Here is a 20705-nt window from a genome sequence, read left to right on the forward strand (position 1 = left end):
AAGCTTGTTCTTTTAAACTCTCCTCTAGCCTATACTATAGAGCATATATAGTGTTAATTATTAATACTGTATTACATGCCCAGGGCCGGTTCTAGACCATGTGGCGCCCAGGGCGAAAGTTTGCTTTGGCGCCCCCCTCCCAGTCAAAACAGGGTTTGTGCATGTGGCAAAAAATAGGGGCGTGACTTCATAGGGAGGGGCATGGCCACAGTTATGCTCCCTGTAGTTGTGCCCCCAGTAGAATTGTGCCCCCTGTAGCTGTGCCGTCAGTAGTTGTGCCCCCTGTAATTTTGCCCTCAGTAGCTGTGCCCCCAGCAGTTTTGCCCCCTGCAGCTGTGCCCTCAGTAGTTGTGCCCCCAGTAGTTTTGCCCCCTGTAGCTGTGCCGTCAGTAGTTGTGCCCCCAGTAGCTGTGCCCCCTGTAGCTGTGCCCTCAGTAGTTTTGCCTCCAGTAGCTGTGCCCTCAGTAGTTTTGCCCCCTGTAGCTGTGCCCTCAGTAGTTGTGCCCCCAGTAGATTTGCCCTCAGTAGATGTGCCACCCTGTAGATGTGCCCCCCTGTAGTTATGCTCTAGTAGCGGCGCTTACAAAAATAAAAAATAATACTCACCAGCCCCGCTCCTGCTTCCCGACCGCTGCTGCTGTCCTCCGTCTCCGGCCGCCGCTCCTCGGATCTATGGGAGAGACTTCATGACGTCTCTCCCATAGCGCTACACAGACACTAGAGGTCAGTTATGACCTCTAGCATCTGTGGCCGCTTCCACTATGCCGTGTGGTACACCGCAGCATGTGGGAGGGTCAGGCGGTGGCAGTGGCACCAGCGCCCTCAGGACTGCGGCGCCCCAGGCAAAAAGCCTGCTTACCTGCGGCAAGAACCGCTCCTGTACATGCCCCTATTCAGTATAAAATGAGACCAATATGACCAATATGTACAGGGCTGGTGCTAGGTTCTTCTGCCGATTCTCCAGACTCCTGTATTTGCAGAGAAGGTAGACTTGGATTGTGGAATAATGCCCACATCAAGAAAAATAATTCATCTCAGGTGTTTGGACCCTACTGCACATGTAATGGCTTACTGTGATCGCTGGCACTGTATATCTTAAGTATTAAATATACTTAACTTTGTACGTGGCAGACTACAGCTTGTCAAGTGCTTATTATGAGGGCACTCACTCTAAAATAAAGCCACCCTCTAGAATTCCTCTGTTTGCTCCGGCTGAGTTTACCACCGTTAAAGACACTTTAAGAGTTTCTGACACCTTGTATTGTTTAGTACATTGATGTTTAAGTTAAGAGACCTTCATCTATTTAAAAGGAATATTAACTGATCTCAACAGTGTTTTGCGCATAATAGACATTCCTGTGAATGTTTATTTTTATATTTAGACCTGTTTGTATGTTTTGTGAAACGTTTATTAGATCTGTGGGATTTATTTTGTGAAGCTTTTAGGACAGTGGAATAATTGGAGAAATATGGAGACAGTTTATTTTTAGTGATAGCCAGCAAAGTGATTTTACATGATGATACGATAAAAATATATATTGTTATTGAAATACTGTATATATTGTATGCTACCTAAAAAGTCCTTGATAGTTATTTGTTTCATTGAAAAGACACATTATAATTTAGATTTTAGGCCACTAGAATTAAATCCAAAATAATTTTGTATCCAATGTGCCTGCATTTGGTCTATGTCTGGGGGGAGTATCCAGAGGGGCAGCGATACTATTTTCCTGGGATTAATAGGGACACAGGTCCACCTCCACCCTGTAACAGGCACATCGGGCAGGGTAGGGAGAGAGAGGAGACTGCTGCTACCTAACAGCTGCAGTTTCTCTCCCAAGCCCAGCACTCGCCACTGTGTGCTGGGCTGCAGAAGGTCCATGCTACGGAGGCTGTCTGTCCTTTTTCTCCTGCACTGTGCCCCACCCATGGATCTACCTCTGGCTTAGCAGCCCCCCTGCACCCCCCAGTGCCTCATGTAGATTTTCTTTTTACATTTTTTTGTTTATATGTTCCATATAAACCAAAGCGTTAGGCAGGGTCAGCCATCAGCCAGCATGCGTAGAGATGAGGGGTGAGTATGAATGTGTATTAGTACATTCTTTAAACTATTTGTATTCTAGATTTAATGGTCCTTCACCAAGAACTTTTTAATAATGGAAATCATTTTCTAGCTTATTTTCGCACACAAAAAAAAATCACAAAATATATATTAGTCAATATTAACCCACACCCACTTTGAATTCTTTTAACAATGAAGAGAAACAATTCTGAAGAAAATCTGACATTATAGAGGACTCCTTATTCCTCTTATATCTATACAGCATGATTGGGAAAATGGCTCTCATCCTATAATATATCATAATTTTTCATTAAAACTTTGATCATCATTCAGCTATTATGCCCGAATGAGATTTTCTATATTTTATATTTGGTATAAGGTAAGTTGGAATGCAACAAACTATCTTTTATTGACAGCTCTACATTAGGGAATTTTATAGCCAAAATATTTCACATGCCAGAGCTTGCAAATGTCTCCTAAAACATCCTTAATGGTAAAGCCTATCCTAGAGACCAGCATATAAAAGATCAAATGTCATGGGGCATTATGTGATAGCATCTTTGTATAGCTCTACGTAATAGACCAAAAAAATAAAGTCCACTATTTCAATAGTGTATTCTCACTGTAGTATCTTGACAGCTGAAGCAGTTAACTGGAGGCAAATGATGAAAGGGAAGGAAATGAAAATAAGTTAATGGTGTCAGAAGACAAGCAGATACAGTACACCACCCCAGAAAGAACAAAACCTAGACCCCCTCAGCACCTTGGACAGCAGCCCAATCCACCCATCTATAGCAACAAGCCTGCTGTACACTATGGGGCATATTTAGATGTAAAAGGAATGTGATATATTAGGTCAAATTCACAATGTGATATTTTAATACATCACAAGATTGTATCAAATATCGCATGCAAGGACAGAGCTTCTGAAGAGCTCTGTCCCTGTGAATCCCCTCTTTAAAAAAAAATACACTGAGAGTGTTTGCCTCCCATGCACCCCCCGGCTACTGCTCTGCTGCCACCCTCCTGCCCTACCCTCCCGGATCTCCCTCTAGTCTTGCTGCCCTGCTCACATTAGAAAATAAATGAAATTAAACTTATCTGCACCCAGGAACCAATGATCGGCATCTCCTTCGATGTGTTACCATCGTCTGCTGATCTGTGCAGTAGGCTGAGATGTTGTCAAAGTCCCGACAGGCATTTCAGCTATGTTTGCACAGATCATGTGACTAATCCCACCGATGACCGGTCCCTAGGTGCAGATAAGTTTTTTATTTTCTAGTTTAACTATTTTCGCTGTGATCAGCCTTTGGTCTATTAGGCACACAAGACTGATCACAGTAGCCTACCCTGTGCTCTGCTTCCCTCAGCATGAGGAAGAGCAGAGCAGTAGGTGAAATGGGGGAGGGAGGAGTCTGCATAACGCCATCTGAAGATGGCGTTATTATCACAAGGCTCCCTCCACTATTTTTTCATAATTTTATTTTAGTAAATTTGAGAATATCACATTTCCCATTACAAGTATAGGAAATGCAATCTGATTACTAAAACAAATGTGAATTTAAGGGCTTGGAAGATAGTTTTGTGAAGTCTCCTCCAATCGCCCATTAGTACATTTGCATTACTAAGGACTGAATTGCAAAGCTGCTGCAAGCAGCTTTGCAAATGCAATCCTTACTGAATGAGAGCATTAGTGTCAATGTGTTTAAGTAAAGTAACCTGTTATTGTGTTAAATTACTTTGCCTAACAATAGCATCTACTGGGACATTTACTGGATAGGTCTAGTTAACTGGAATGTAGCAGATGAACCTGATAATCTATTTATGCAATGTTTATGCAATTCACTGCATATTGTTTTTTCCTGGACAATTATTGCAATAGAGGAGGGGAAGAAATGATTTGTTTTTAAAACAATGGGGTCAGTTATGACCAGAAAGCACAAGTCTTTGATCTTGGTTTGTGACCTTTTTGCACAGCCTAGACTAATGCTTGGTATACACTGCCCGATATTATATATCAGAGGTTCTATTGAACGACTGATATATTGCTGGCCTGTCATCCAGTGCGTACCAACGATATGTCTGTGAGCGCCATCGTTCACACATATCACGTCGGCCCTGCAGCACACATGATGACCAACATATATCTACAGATATATAGGTGCATCATTGTGTATGTACAGGCCGCCCGTACACATGTTGCGGCAGCTGGTGGTGATTGGCGGCTGAACTGGGCAGGCGCATGTAAATGATCTGCAGATATATCTATCAGTGTGTACCCAGCATAAGATTTAGGGCTATACGTGAATTTGCCGCAAGGTACTATACATTTTACTCAGCAATATTCTCTTTAAATAATGTACAAAGTTATAAAGTCCTGTAAATCTACTACCTACTCTGTATTTTGCTGTCTAATCACAGAAAATAAAATCAACGCCTTTATAACATAAAGGCCCCTTTAGTTGCACTTAGATATAAAATACCAATAGTAAATGTCTCTCATGAGTTATGAGTCTGAAAGCAAATAGCAAAAATTACTGACTCCCCAGTTGACAAATTAAATAACATCCTAACAGCCTTCCAGCAACATTTTAGAGTAACGTATAAAATATGTATGCATTGAACTGAACAATATTTTGGTACTATTATAGGAAGCAACCTTAGCGACTTATAACAGTGGAGCACTTGTTGGTGTACATTTGGCAGAAGCTACAGTGAAGAAGACTGCTCAACTTGTTTATATGTTACAAGGAACAGTCGATATGGTAATGCTGACAAGGACATCTGAGGGAAACACGTCATCTGCTTAGTGCACCTGCGGACTAAACATCATAATACAGCTGTAATGTCCACTATTGGTTTGATATGGAAGCAAAACATATGACCAAATACAAATCAGTTTACTAAAAACATCAGTCCTGGGCAGTGGGTCCCAAATGCACAGATGGTGTAATGGTTAGCAGTACTGCCTCACAGCACTGAGGTCATAGGTTCAATTCCCACCATGGCCATAACTGTGTGGACTTTGTATATTCTCCCCGTACTTGCACTGGTTTTCTCCAGGTACTCTGGTTTTCTCCCACAATTCAATATACTGGTAGGTTAATTTGCTCACAACAAAAAATTTAACCGTAGCATGTATGTGTGTGATAGGGAATTTAGATTGTAAGCTCCACTGGGACAGGGACTTTCGAGGAATACAAAATGGTCTTATGGTCAGAAAAAGCCAAATCTTCATTTTGCACAGTAAATGGACAAATACATGTGTGGTAGTCTATAGAGAACAACTATTTACTGGAGTGCTTATTGTTTTCAATGAAGGGCTATTGGAGCTCAGTTTTGGTTTACTCAGTATTGGTTTAGGAACACTCATTTCCATAAAGCACAGGGTAACCATCAATATGTACAAAGTGTTTATGGGGTCTATGTATCAATAATAAATTACTTAATGTGATCTGGGCACAATATTAATGCCCAAAGTCGCAGTGCAGTATGTAATTATTCCGCCCAGATGTATCACTCCACACCGCAGGGCGTCTGAAGTGGTAGAACTCCTGCGCATGCATGGTCTGCTGACCACACATGCTTGGTAACCATTGCTGGGAAGGGGAACGGAGGAAGGCTCTGCTGGCTAATTTTGCAAAATGTAGCTCACTGGCTTACACTATCTTCATATCGCATTAGCTGCAGGGGCCAAACTCCGGAATACTTCACTTTCCGGAGCTTGATGAATCTGACAGCATCAAATCCCCCATAGTAACCTATGGGGATTGTGGATGCTGTCGGAAATGGAGGGACCATTGCAAATATCGGAACTATCTGCTACGGCCCCTCTGCCATACATTTTTGCAGCTATTCACCAAAACAGGTATTTTCTGAGTATTTTCTGCAATTATATAATGATATTTGGCCCCTCTGCGTGATCACCTTCATCAAGACACCACAGACTAAGAACTCAGTGACATCATGTAGCTTAATATAAACACTTTGCAGAACAAAAAAAGCAAATATTACAAGAATAAATCAAAAAGATGAAAAAGATAAAGGTCTCTTTACAGAAATAGGGACTTTGGGGCTGATTCTGAGTTGCACAGATCTATTTTAACCAGTGGCGGCTCCAAAATACAAATAGGGGAGCCACACCAACTGCCACCCCAAACACTGCCATACATCACTGGCCTGGACTCACTGACGTATGGTGATTTTGTGCATACAGCACATGTGCAGATGTGAATTTATACATCTTTGCATTTCTCCACTCTATTTGGAGTGAGGCGCAGCTTGGCCAGGTCTGTCTTTCTGTGAATTAGGGCATTTTGTGGCGTGAGCTCAGCCCTGACAATGGGGGTCATTCCGACCTGATCGCATGCTGCCGTTTTTCGCAGCGCAGTGATCAGGTCACTACTGCGCATGCGTATGCACCACATTGCGGAGGCATGTTGTGCGGGTACAAAGCGGATCGTTGCTGAGCGATGGATTTAATGAAGAATCCATTCGCACAACCGATCGCAAGGAGATTGACAGGAAGAAGGCGTTTGTGGGTGTCAACTGACCGTTTTCTGGGAGTGTTTGGAAAAACGCAGGCGTGTCCAAGCATTTGCAGGGTGGGTGCTGACGTCAATTCCGGAACCGGACAGGCTGAAGTGATTGCAGCGGCTGAGTAAGTTCAGACCTACTCAGAAACTGCACAAACTATTTTTGTACCACTCGGCTGCACATGCGATCGCACACTTGCACAGCAAACATACACTCCCCAGTGGGCGGCGACTATGCGTTCGCATGGCTGCAAAAAGTAGCTAGCGAGCGATCAACTCGGAATGACCCCCAATGTGATCGGCCATAACCACACTGATTTATGGGGGTGTCGTGCTAGTATCATGGGCATGTTTCAAAAGCTCTGTGTGGTTGTGAGTCAGGTCTGGTTTAGATGTATCTCTTGCACATAACATGGGCTGCTGTAAGTGGAGACTACAGAACTTTGCGTGCGACTCTGAACCGGTCCGATACATTTGTTATACAGATAAAAAGTCATATTTTGATCCATTATTGTCCTATTTTATCTACTGTAAATAACATAACATATATTACAGTTTTAGGGGGCTCAGTTTTAGCTTGCGTATGATCAGAGCCGGCCATAGGCATAGGCAAACTAGGCAATTGCCTAGGGCATTTGATATTGCTAGGGGCATCAGCAGCTTCTGCTGATTAAAATGATATGCCTATATACTGTGTGTAGCATTTCTTATGCAGATACAGCCACAGTCTCACACAGTATATAGGCATGATGCATATCATTTTAATCAGCAGAAGCTGCTTGTGCATCCTAGCCACATAACAATGCAAATAAGATGCATTTTCATTAAAAAAGGTGCCAGACGTTAGCATTGCGGCAAGATTTATAAAGGACACATCTGTATCCAAGCAGAGGCAGAGGTCACAGTGTTAGTGGCAGTGTGAGTGCTGTGTGCATGTGAGTGGGTTGGTTGTGCAGTAGTGTTCAGAATATGTGTAAGGGGCATTACTGTGTGGAATTATGTATATAAATACATTACTAATGTGTGGCATTATGTGTATAAGGTGCTCTACTATGTGGCGTTGCGTATAAAAAGGGCACCACTGTGTCGTCTAATGTGAATAAACAGCAATAAGGTGCGGTGTAATGTGAATAAGGAGCAATTCAGTGTCATGTAATGTGAATAAGGGGCTCTATTGTGAGGAGTAACGTTTATAAGGTAAAGTGATACTACTGTGGGATGTAATATGAATTATGGACACTATTGCATGATCAAATGTGATTAAAGTTGCAGTACTGTGTGGCGTAATTGGAATTGGGGTTACTATTGTGTGGCCATGCCCCTTGCCACCAAAAACACACTCCTTTTTGGTCTGTGCGCCAAATGTGCAAACTGTTCCTATTTAAAATATAGGGGGTACAAACAAAATAAGGACTGCTATGAGTGAGGGGTGATGAAGCTGGGAAAGAGGTGCAAGGTCAGAGGCGGAACCAGCGGTGGTGCTAAGGGGCACCAGCCAAAATTTTGCCTAGGGCATCATAATGGTTAGGGCCGGCTCTGCGTATGATACATTTTTAAAATTGATATCTTTGTTACAGTTTTACCAAATAAGATTTTATAATTGATCATACAATTGTTAAGAGTTTTAGAGATTTTTTTTACATTTGTTTGTCTATCTTTGTCAGTAGGTTCCTTATCTTTATTATAGAGAGAAGTAGCATTTATTGTACAGGTAACATGCATTAATGTATGGCACTTAGATCATGCTGCATTTTAAAATGTAGAATGTGGTTTTAACATTTAGAACGCAATGGGAGGAATGGGAATATTTACTAAAGCTTCTAAAAAAAAAAAGTGGAACTGTTGCCCACAGCAACTAATGTATTTATTTATTACCAGTTATTTATATAGCGCACACATATTCCGCAGCGCTTTACAGAAAATATTTGGCCATTCACATCAGTCCCTGCCCCAGTGGAGCGTACAATCTATATTCCCTACCACATGTACACACATTAACGTTAGGGTTAATTTTGTTGGGAGCCAGTTAACCTACCAGTATATTTTTGGATAGTTGGAGGAAACCCACACAACATAGCTAGAATCTGTGCTGCATGGATTCTAGCTATCATTTCTCTATTGCATTCAGGGCCGTCTTAACAGCATTGTGGCCCTGGGCAAAGCAATGCACTGGGGCTCCTACACACCCATTAACGGAAACCAATAATAATTTAAAAAAAAAACATACTGTAGCATGCCCTTCCTGCAGTCCTGTGCTGTCTCTCCTCATGATTCCATATAGTTAATGGCTTTCAGCACCCTGATTGGTGGATAGCTCCAGCCATCCACCAATCAGCATGCTGACAGCCATTCACTGTCTGGCTGCAGGCTGGCAGGCAGGTATAAAATGCTGCCTCACCACTCTGATTGTGTGACCACCACCCATTCGTACTCAAAGGCTCCTAGAAATGCAAGGCCCTGGGCAGCTGCCCAGTGGGCCTAGACGTTAAGTTGACCCTGATTGCATCCGAGAAAATAATAGACAGAATCTTATTGGTTGCTATGGGCAGCACCACCACTTTTCATTTTTTGAAGCTTTAGTAAATCTACCCCTTAGAGGCTGAATATGATTTGGGACCAAAGCACAGAAAATAAGTAAAGCAGGTCATACATCTAAGAGGCAATTCCCTGATGCCGGTCTGATCCCCTGATTGGTGATGCGATGATTGGTGATCTCTTGGAGGATCACAAAATCCAGCATGTAAAAAAATCCCATACTCAACAGTTCTGAGCATTTTTGTGTCGGAATCTGCAAATCGAGACTGTCCAACATGTTGGAATTTGCCGATCACCAGATCCAGGTAGATGCCTGATGTATGGGCCCCTAAACTGTGCACATGGACAAACCATGTCACAATACAATAGGGGCAAATGCATCTATTGTTTGTGCATACAATGTAAATACTGGCTGCTTTTCCATGTAGGCCACAAATGCTGGACAGCTTTATTTTTACGCTGCTTTAGATTTGAGTTTGGGCACCCCACCCAAATCTAACTCTTTCTGCACATCTGCCCCACCTGCAGTGCACATGGTTTTACCATCGTGCAAAGGCACTTGTTTTGTTTTTTTGTTGTATTTTTTTTTGCTCACAACTCAGAATCAGTCCCATATTGTGAATTTCAAGTTAAATACCATCTGAAAAATGCATTAATAGCGGAATGAGCCATATGCGTTTGGTTTTGTACAAGGAAGGAAATAGTGATATATGATTATATAGAATTTCATTTCTATGTTCTATGATCTCATTGTGTTTGAGACTTTATCACACTATTGTCTTTGTAAGTCTTAGTCATTGAGTTTAAATAAAATAATTCTGTGCAAGTTAATTGCAATGTCATTGGCACACCAGGCATAGGTACATTGTTCATGAACAATGACTGGAAATTTACCTGCTACAAATAAGTATTAGATCACTGTTATGCACAGAATGACCTACTTATACTTTACACAGCAAGTTGTGTAAGACTGGAATTCTAATATATATATATATATATATATATATATATATATAGATATATAATATATAGATATATTTTTATTTATATATATATATATATATATATATATATATGGTAAAAGAAGGGGGGGAATAGGGGTACCAGCGACTTACAGTGTCTACCAAATTAATATATCTATGAAAAATATAGCAGGATACGGTTTTAAAAAAGGGGTAACAATATATTTATTTATACAATTTATAACATAATGATGGGATAAAAAAGTAGGTAAAAACTTGATATGCAGTAAAAAAGATTTTTTTAAAAATCATAAACGGATGTAATAAAAATTGAATGTACACTTTAGCTAGAATCCAAAATCACGTAAAATCAGTAAAAGCAATTTCATACTGATAAAAAGTATTTTAGGATGGTAAAAATGATGCTTATCTTTGAAGATGGAGAGTCAGTAGAGGTACACCCAACGCGTTTCGTCCTCAGACTTCATCAAGGGGTAAGGGACTAGTGTACAAACACTCTTATTTATAGCAGCACTGATTAAGGAAGAGTGTCTATGACATCACTTCCTGTTAGTGTTAATCTTTCAGAATTATAACACAAAACTGAATTTAAATGTAGGTAAGGGGTATGGCTACTAATAGTGAGGCCAAATATAGTTTGTAATGTATTTGAATGTCCCCTTTCCTTTAATTAAGATCTAATAATATCTTAGCACAGCATTAATAATTTAATAAATAATAATTTATTAAATATCACGCTTTATAAATGAAAGTCCAGAAGTCGAAATTATCACTAACCCAGACCTGGGTTTAAATATTGATATAATCCATTCTTTGGTCCACTAAGCATTACATATATCTAAGCAATATGTTTTAAATAGTCTTTTTTAACTCATTCTATTCACAAATACTAATATGTATGTTTGTCTTATTTGTTTGAGCTGCTTCTGCACCTCAAACATAAAGCAGTGTCTGCGATCCAAAGGCTCCTTAAAGATGGCCGCCGTATGGATTGGAATTACAGTCCAAAAAACCATTTCAAAGATGGCCACCGCATCCCTGTATATGAAACCGCAAATCACTATGGAGATGCTGGGAACAGCTGTGACAAGGCACCACGCACCCGCCCAGCCGGAAGAAGGGCAGAGAGACGTCTACGCCCAACCGGAAGAAGGGTAAAGCCAATTCATCACGAGGACGTTAGACCGGAAGTAGCGCGAGGTGCGCATGCGCAATGAGACACTGAGGACACAGGAAGTTGGGCGGAAGTGACGCGGAAAGCGCCCTGTCTGTTTTTATATGATTTCTCCATGTACTCTGCTCGTTTTTCACATTACAAACTATATTTGGCCTCACTATTAGTAGCCATACCCCTTACCTACATTTAAATTCAGTTTTGTGTTATAATTCTGAAAGATTAACACTAACAGGAAGTGATGTCATAGACACTCTTCCTTAATCAGTGCTGCTATAAATAAGAGTGTTTGTACACTAGTCCCTTACCCCTTGATGAAGTCTGAGGACGAAACGCGTTGGGTGTACCTCCACTGACTCTCCATCTTCAAAGATAAGCATCATTTTTACCATCCTAAAATACTTTTTATCAGTATGAAATTGCTTTTACTGATTTTACGTGATTTTGGATTCTAGCTAAATTGTACATTCAGTTTTTATTACATCCGTTTATGTTTTTTTTAAAAATCTTTTTTACTGCATATCAAGTTTTTACCTACTTTTTTATCCCATCATTATGTTATAAATTGTATAAATAAATATATTGTTACCCCTTTTTTAAAACCGTATCCTGCTATATTCTTCATAGATATATTAATTTGGTAGACACTGTAAGTCGCTGGTACCCCTATTCCCCCCCCTTCTTTTACCACATTTTAAAGGCAGCTTATCACTGCTGATTATTTAGGAGATAGCTGACACCTTACATCCTCAATTGGAGTGTCTATAAATAACATATTATATATTGTTTTAATAAGTATCTGCTCACACATACCTGTGGCGCCATACCCCCACTACCCAATATATATATATATATATATATATATAAAATAGAAATCCAGAGGTCTTAGTTACATACATTTGCAAATGAATGATAAGCCACTGGGCCCCGACAAGGCTCCTCTGATGCTGGTGGTCCCTAACTCTAGGTCTGGGGTGCAGAACCCCACAAACCGGTAAAGGCCAGCTACCCCAGGGCAGCACAATGTGAGAATAACATGCATACATTCTAGGACAGGCAGTAAGCCTTACTGGATGTGCAAAGTAAAGCACTTTTATTTGCACCAATTTGCCTTCATGGTTGCATGCACCTCATGATACATACCTATTATCTGGTCTCTACCCACTAGAAGTGTACCTAATTGTGATGGGAGGCAGAAAAGGTGTAACTATCACATCAATCGTCCAACATCCTACCAACATCCTACCACTTTTAAACACTCTATTTTAAAATTCTCACTGGGAGAGTAAGTGCACATTTTCTATATTTTGCAAAAAACTAACTTGCTTCACCCAAGTCTCCCTGCTCCACAAGTGCTGTCATCTGGCTCTTTAAACCCATTCGCTTGAGAAGAATTCTAAATGCACTTGCACATATCAATACACCAATATGTGTAGAAAAGATAAACAGCACAGATGAGACAATTTTTTTAGTCTAAAAAAATAAAATACGCACAACACAAAATATCTGCAAAAGCAGCAAGAGGCTTTTCGTGTAAATAGATGTCACCTGCATTCTTCTTCTTATTATTATTATTACCAGTTATTTATATAGCGCACACATATTCCGCAGCGCTGTACAGAGAGAATATTTGCCCATTCACATCAGTCCCTGCCCCAGTGGAGCTTACATTCTATATTCCCTACCACATGTACACAGACACATTCACGCTAGTGTTAATTTTTGTTGGGAGCCAATTAACCTACCAGTATATTTTTGGATTGTGGGAGGAAACCGGAGTACCCGGAGGAAACCCACGCAAGTACGGGAAGAATATACAAACTCCAACTTATGTGACACCTTGCTGCATCTGAAGATGCCACATCGGACAGTCCAGCTATGACAGTGCAGATGCAGCATCAGACTGGGCCATGAAGGACACTCTGTGGAAATCCAGTGGTAGGGGACCATGCTTTGAGACTTGGCTAACCATTAGTGCATGGTCTGGATCCCTTGATAAATATATATAGTAAATACTCCTAGTGCATGCATGGTAATGTACCAGACTAATAATAGTACCGCACTGTAGAAATTACACCATAGTCCTGTTTAGTATAAGGTAACATCTGTATAATGTATAATTGAAGTGCACAATCTGGAACATGATCCCTCGAGGATAGAGGGGGTGGACCCTCAGGCAGTTGGGCTCACCGGGGGTTTCCCCTGTGGGCAAGTCCGACCCTGGCATCAGATCACTTGCGAGACCATCGGCCATCTGAGTAACCCCTAGGGCTGTTCAAGATGTTGGGAACAGGAAATCTGTGTCCAAAGACACAACACGCCCCCATTTTCAGAAATACTGGCCACCAGTGGCAGCTCCAGAAATGGGGCTGCAGAGCAGTCCAAAATTCAAATAGGGGAGCCACACCAACTGCCACCATCTGTCATCCTAAACTGACTCACTGGCAGTAGGTGTAGTTCCCCTATTTGAACGTTGGACTGTGCTGCAGCCCCACCTCTGGAGCCACCACTGTTGGCCACACACTCCTATCAGTGACATTCGGTGTGGTGAGGTAGGTGAGGCAGGGCCTTTCCTGTCATACTAACGTATACGCAAGAGATTTGACTATATAAAGTATACGAAAAATACAAAGAATATATTAAAAATATCTTCTTTGTATTATTCTAATCATTCTTGTAATCAAAACCATAGAGAAAATGTCTATGGCAGGTGTGGCAGTGCCTCCCCTGCCTATGTTTTGCGCATATCTCTGATCAAAACTCACCAAATTTCCAGCAGTATATACTGCTGCACCTGTGTATAATGCCCACATGAACCCATAGGCTCATGTATTGTGTGTAAATCTGGCTCTGGTACCAGCCAGTGCCTCCTGAGCCATTTACCTCATTGCCCATCCCTAACTCATACCCCCTGGCCCCAAACACCCGCAGCCTGTCAATCAGGCTATGGCTTTGGGGAAATGCAAGCAACCACGCAGGACCCGTTCTGTACAGGCACCTCACCATTGGAGATGTACGGAAACCAATGGGTATACGTACATCTCCGAGTTAGGCGCAAAGACACCAATTTCATATTTTGAACAATCTGAATACCCAGGTCTGAGTGATGATAACTAAATGATCACTATAAGAGGAGGCGTTCAATTTACCGTTTGTCGGGATTCCGGCTGTCAGGAGATGGACGTCGGAATCCCGACACCCGGTGAAATACCGGCGGTTGGAATCCCGACCGCCAGACGAAATCTCCCACTCAGGTGGTGGTCCACGTCACCACCCAAGGGGGCATATAACCCTGTGGCAACCAAGGACCGCCACCGGGCCTGAAGCATGGCGAGCACAACGAGCCCGGAAGGGGACATTATGCGCTTGCCGCTGGTATTCTGGCTGTCTGGATCCCAGCATTGGTCTCCTGACCACCGGGATCCCGACAGCCGGCATATCATACTGATCCCACTATAAGTGCACCATTCATGCAAAATCAAGAACCTCTTTCTCAATATTAGGTGGGGTCTCCCATCTAGTGACAGTTTGAATATTTAATGATTTGAGTGTTATCTGAAACTCTCACTAGATTTAATAATACTCATGTCACTGTAACAACTTCAATTCAGAGCCTTGTGTTTGAAAGTGTAAGTTGTTGATGAGCCCAGTTGTTGATGAGTTGTTGATGAAGATACGTTAATATTAGTGCCCTACTAAATATCAAGATCACCAGGTCGCCATGTAGTGTTGGTTTTATTTAACCTAGTTGGAATTATGAAGCTGTTATTGTCAGTGGTGAAAATGGGATATAGTTAATATCCCGGCTGTCGGGATCCCGGTGTTCAGGATGCCGACACCAGAACCCCAACAGCCGAGAGTGCCAACAACCTCGTCAGGGCTATTCCCACTCCTGGGTGTACACGACACCCAGTGCCGTAACTAGGCATTTTAGCGCTGTGTGCGAGAAACGACAGTGCCCCCCCCCCATGAAAGATTGGGGTAGTGTGCGCCGCAGGCGCGCCAAAAATTTCTAGGGGCGTGGCTTCACGGGGAAGGGGCGTGGCCACAAAATAATAGCAATTCATACTACGGTGCACAGTAGGCTACATTATTCAAATTACGCTGCACAGTAGCGCCACTACACCAGGTAGAGCCCCTTTTATACATTACAGCAGACAGTGTCCCCCTTTTTACACATTGCGGCAGCCAGTCCCCCTTTTTACACATTGCGGCAGCCAGTCTCCCTTTTTACACATTGCGGCAGCCAGGACCCCTTCTTACACATTGCGGCAGCCAGGCCCCCTTTTTACACATTGTGGCAGATAGACCCTTTTTACACATTGCGGCAGCCAGTCCCCCTTTTTACACATTGCAGCAGATAGACCCTTTTTACACATTGCGGCAGCCAGTCCCCCTTTTTACACATTACAGCAGCCAATCTCCCTTTTAACACATTGCGGCAGCCGGTCCTCCTTTTTACACATTGCGGCAGCCAGGACCCCTTTTTACACATTGCGGCAGCCAGGCCCCCTTTTTACACATTGCAGCAGCCAGTCCCATTTTTTACACATTGCGGCAGCCAGTCCCATTTTACACATTGCGGCAGCCAGTCCCTCTTTTTACACATTGCAGCAGCCAGTCCCCCTTTTTACACATTGCAGCAGACAGTCCCCCTTTTTACACATTGCAGCAGACAGTCCCCCTTTTTACACATTGCAGCAGCCAGTCCCATTTTTTACACATTGCGGCAGCCAGTCCCATTTTACACATTGCGGCAGCCAGTCCCATTTTACACATTGCAGCTGCCAGTCCTATTTTTTACACATAGCGGCAGCCAGTCCCATTTTACACATTGCGGCAGCCAGTCCCATTTTTTACACATTGCGGCAGCCAGTCCCATTTTTTACACATTGCGGCAGCCAGTCCCATTTTTTACACATTGCGGCAGCCAGTCCCAATTTTTACACATTGCGGCAGCCAGTCCCATTTTTTACACATTGCAGCAGCCAGTCCCATTTTACACATTGCGGCAGCCAGTCCCATTTTTTACACATTGCGGCAGGCGGTGTCCGAGAGAGAGAGAGAGAGAGAGAGAGAGGGGGGGGGGATATACTTACCTTCTCCCCGCTGACAGGCTCCTCGTGCAGCTCCCTCGGTGCAGGCAGTGAGGTGAGAAGAAGGAGGAGGGAGGGGGAGCAGGGAGCCGCAGCAGCGCTATGTTATTGGTAGTAAGCGCCGCTGCAGCATCCCCCTCTCCTTCCGTATTGGCTGCCCAGCAGCCAATACGGAAGGAAAAGGGGATGGTGGAGCGGCGCTTACTACCAATAACATAGCGCTGCTGCGGCTCCCTGCTCCCCCTCCCTCCTCCTTCTCCGCTGCCCGGCGGCGACGCTGATGTCTTTTATCTTCACAGCGCGGCGCACGGCGCAGAGACTTAGAGGCGGCATGTAATGAGTCAATTTGACTCATTACATGCCGCTGGCCGTGCGCCCTCAGAGCAACTGCGCTGTGTGCCAAGCCCACTTGGCACACACGTAGTTACGGCCCTGACGAGACCCATAGAGTGGGAATAGAACCTGAGGCGAGAACCTGACTCGTAGCGCTCACCCTGCTGCCGGCATTCTGGCGGGCGGGATGCAGCTGTCGGGATATGGATATGCATCCCACCCGCTGGGATTTCATATCCAACCCATGAAAACAAAGGATGAGCACAGCTTCAATTACGTCAGGAAAAGTCAAGTGATGAATAAAAGAAGTAAATGAGTGATGAGGACCCTCTACAACCACATACAATATGCCGCTTCAGTCATAAAGTCATATGCACTTGTGTAAGCTCAGGTTTGGTGCACGATTAGTGAAAAAACACGGAAGATACACCCGCCCACAGCTGTGCTCTCAAGGGGGTGTAGTATGTGTTGGCGGCGGTCGGGCTCCCGGCAACCAGCATACCGATGCCAGAATCCCGACTGCCGGCATACAGACAGCTGGGCGAGCGCAAATGAGCCTCTTGGGGGCTCACTGCGTCGCCACGCTGCGGGCACGGTGGCGCGCTATGCGCGCCACGCTATCTATTCTCCCTCCAGGGGGGGGGGGCGTGAACCCCCAAGAGGGAGAAAAGTTGTCGGTATGCTGGTGGTCGGGATTCCGGCGCCGGTATGGTGGTCGTCGGGAGCCTGGCCGCCGGCAACCTGAAGACCACCCCTCTCAAGGGGAAGATGTACTAAGCCTTGGATAGTGATAAAATGGTGAGAGATAAAGTTCCAGCCAATGAGCTCTTATCTACCGTGTTACAGGCTGTGTTTGAAAAATGACAGGAGCTGACTGATTTACTTACTTAGTTTATCTCTCCCCACTTTATCGCTGTCAAAGGCTTAGTACATCTGCCCCTAATGAGCCCCTTAAGCTGGACACACATCTAAACGATGGTGCGACCCCATGATGCCGCAATGCGATGTCTCAATATATTGCAGCACAGTACACAATACTCCATGCAGCATAAAACGACGCAATATATCATTACATGCTTCATGTAACAATACCGCATCGTCTGTGGAATTAGGTGTACACACTATACAATGGTCATGCAAACTGGTTGACTACCAAGACTGTACTATATATTGTTTAATGTGTACTCCGCTGTAGTCTTTATGTCATACAGAATCTCTATTATTTTATTTACCTCTTCCATACAGGCCAATATTTAAAGGGGCAAATATGCTATAGTAACAATGAATTACTACATATGGATGAATGTGGAAAATGGGGTTTAAACACACTTAAAGAGGTAACAGTCAGTGCTGGAAAACCTGCATTCGCCTTAAGCCAGTAGAAAATAAATTGCAAATAAAATACATTGTTTAAATTCTATACACAACTCTGACATCAATTGGGTATACTATAGATTGTAAAGGTGCGTACACACGGTGCGATTCTGGCTAACGGATGATTTGACTAGAAACTGCCCAGAGACATGAACCTCCGACCTAGTCAGTATCGACCCTGCCTGCACACATTATATTTCCTTGCAATGCCGATCCCGTGGAACCGCACATCGGTGTCGCAAGTGTACACACATGATGCGATTTGTGCTAACTTTTCTTACGATTTTGACTATTATAGTCAAAATCGTAAGCACAAATCGCACTGTGTGTACGCACCTTAAGCTTGTGAGCAGGGCCTTCCAACCTTTACAGTATGTCTATCTGTTATTTACCAGTTTTATTTTATCACTGTTGTTTCCAATTGTAAAGCGCAGCGGAATTTGCTGCGATACATAAGAAACTGTTACCAATAATACAAATAGTGGTATTTATGGCAGGGCTTTGTAACCACTGACCATTACTGTACAGTTGTTCTAAAGGTCCGTACACATTAGACGATGTCGCTCTGTGAGCGACGTAGTCTAATGTTTCCCCTCCTGGGCCGGCCGGTCAGCGGCCGACTGTACACATTGAGCGATATGACCGCTCATATCGCTCAGTGACGTCACGCCTCTGCCAGCCCTGCATGCAGGTTGTGGATGACAGTCCAGATCCTTCATGCATGCACTGGCGACAGCGACGATCGTTGCTGACCCGCGGGGCCGCGCATCGGTCGTCGCTGGCGGCAATGTCGCTCAGGGAGGGGGAAAATGAGCGACGTCGCTCATTTTATCGGCAACTGTGTATGGGCCTTTACTCTGTCCCACAGGTCTCCAGTCCAGACTGTTCCTAGTGCCGGGATCCTGACCCAAAGCAAATGTAAATGACATATCAGCATTTCAGAAGTTTGGACAGCACCGATACTGTATATACTGCACTATCAGAGTACTAAAACCAGCTGTAGATCATTAAATAACGGTGAATTGAGAGTAAAGGTGCTGTTCTGCATTAAACAGCTTCATGCAATAGACATGTCCTTAAATGTTTGCATATGATAATTAATAAAAAGGAAGTTATGACATATCCTTTCTGTGATTATATTAAACACACATATTACTATTTTTAAAATGCAGTACTAACAACAAATAATGTTATTAACAAATGGACAAGCCGCTGATGTGTTTTATCAGAAACCCACAACAAGCAACACAGAAAAAACACAATAGAAACCTGGTGATACATACAGCTGTGTGTTATGACAGTAAACGATCAGGATGGCGAAAGAAAAGTGTCACTGTGTTATGACCCACACAAACCATTACAATTTCTCTGCTAATACCATATACACATAGTTTATTTTGTTAAGCAGCCTGCTCCTCTACAGCACCACCTGACCCATGTAATCACGTTTTGATTAATAACAAGATTATCCTTTCATCCATATTAATATCGCTATGTGCCACTGGTACAGTATGTAGAACATTTCTTAAGACTTCGCGTTCTCATTATTGGATGTGTTGCAAGACTGCAGCACACATGCATTGTCAGTGGAACAATAGCAGATCTATAAGCATTGTATTATTTACACAGAACGTTCACATTCTGAATTCTAAACTTTCATTCCTCTTATAAAACAGATCTAAAGATTTGACCAAAAAGTCACTGATCAAAGGTCATTTATGTACTGTGTTGTACTTATAACAGCCAGCCGTCCAAGATTTGCAGGTTGTATATCATGCCAGCCTGTAATAAGCAGCAGTGAGTTGGCTATGCCCGCTCTCATTGCTGTAGTGTGGTTACAGGTGCAGCAGAAACGGATCTGTTACAGCGTCGGCTGCCAAATAGCTTTTCTCCCCTGCTCATTACTGGCATGAGAGCAAGGCGTAGATCAGGCGATGTGAGTGGTGGAAGCAGAACCTGGGCTCAGCTGCCCCTGCCAGGTCCTGCGCTGGATGGAAGTGTCGGAATGCTGCCGCAGCCCGGTGCCACTTACCTGAAGAAGATCTTGGAAAAGATGTTGGCTTTCTCCAGCGGAGATCTCTGCATGGTGACTCTCTGTGCATGCACAGGCTTTATATCCCGGCACTGGAAGTCTGCTCTGTCCCTTCTCTCCCACCTTGTCCTCTCAACCTTCTGATATTACTGGACTCTACCCAGGTTAAGAAGAGGGAAGCAAAGAGAGTCAGCCCAGTCTTTCATATCTTCCTCCTCTTATCCCTCTTTTTTCCCCTCCACTCCCTCTTCCTCTGTTTAGGTGACACAAAAGGGGTGTGTTGCAAACAATTATAATACGAGTTCATTACCCAAGGCTTTCTGTATTTTGGATCAGCAGAAGGTAATGTACCTTGTGGGTATTGTTATGAGTGAGAAGGTCATACTCTCAGGGTAAACACTACTGACATCAGGTCAGGAGATCACTGGAATATATGGCAATGAATTCATGTGTCAGTTGCTCTAGTTTGATTTGTTTGTATGTTTCAGATTATTATTATTTTTTTAATTATTACATTTGAGACATACATTGTACTGTAGCTTGAATAATGTAGCTTTAGTGAGTATAGCTTTATGACTTAT

At 43.2% G+C, this 20705-nt stretch overlaps 1 protein-coding gene across 1 annotated transcript in view; it reads right to left on the reverse strand.

Moving 5' to 3' along the window:
• Positions 1-20338, reverse strand: part of CFTR (CF transmembrane conductance regulator) — a 256140-nt gene extending 235802 nt beyond the window's left edge. Inside the window, exon 1 of the mRNA XM_063927222.1 lies at positions 20125-20338. Coding sequence (XP_063783292.1) covers positions 20125-20177 — 53 coding nt within the window. The 5' untranslated portion in view covers positions 20178-20338. The remainder of the gene's footprint in view (positions 1-20124) is intronic.
• Positions 20339-20705: the final 367 nt, after the last annotated feature.

The sequence above is a fragment of the Pseudophryne corroboree genome, chromosome 6 (genome assembly GCF_028390025.1).
Source record: "Pseudophryne corroboree isolate aPseCor3 chromosome 6, aPseCor3.hap2, whole genome shotgun sequence".
In the NCBI taxonomy this organism is placed as follows: Eukaryota; Metazoa; Chordata; class Amphibia; order Anura; family Myobatrachidae; genus Pseudophryne; species Pseudophryne corroboree.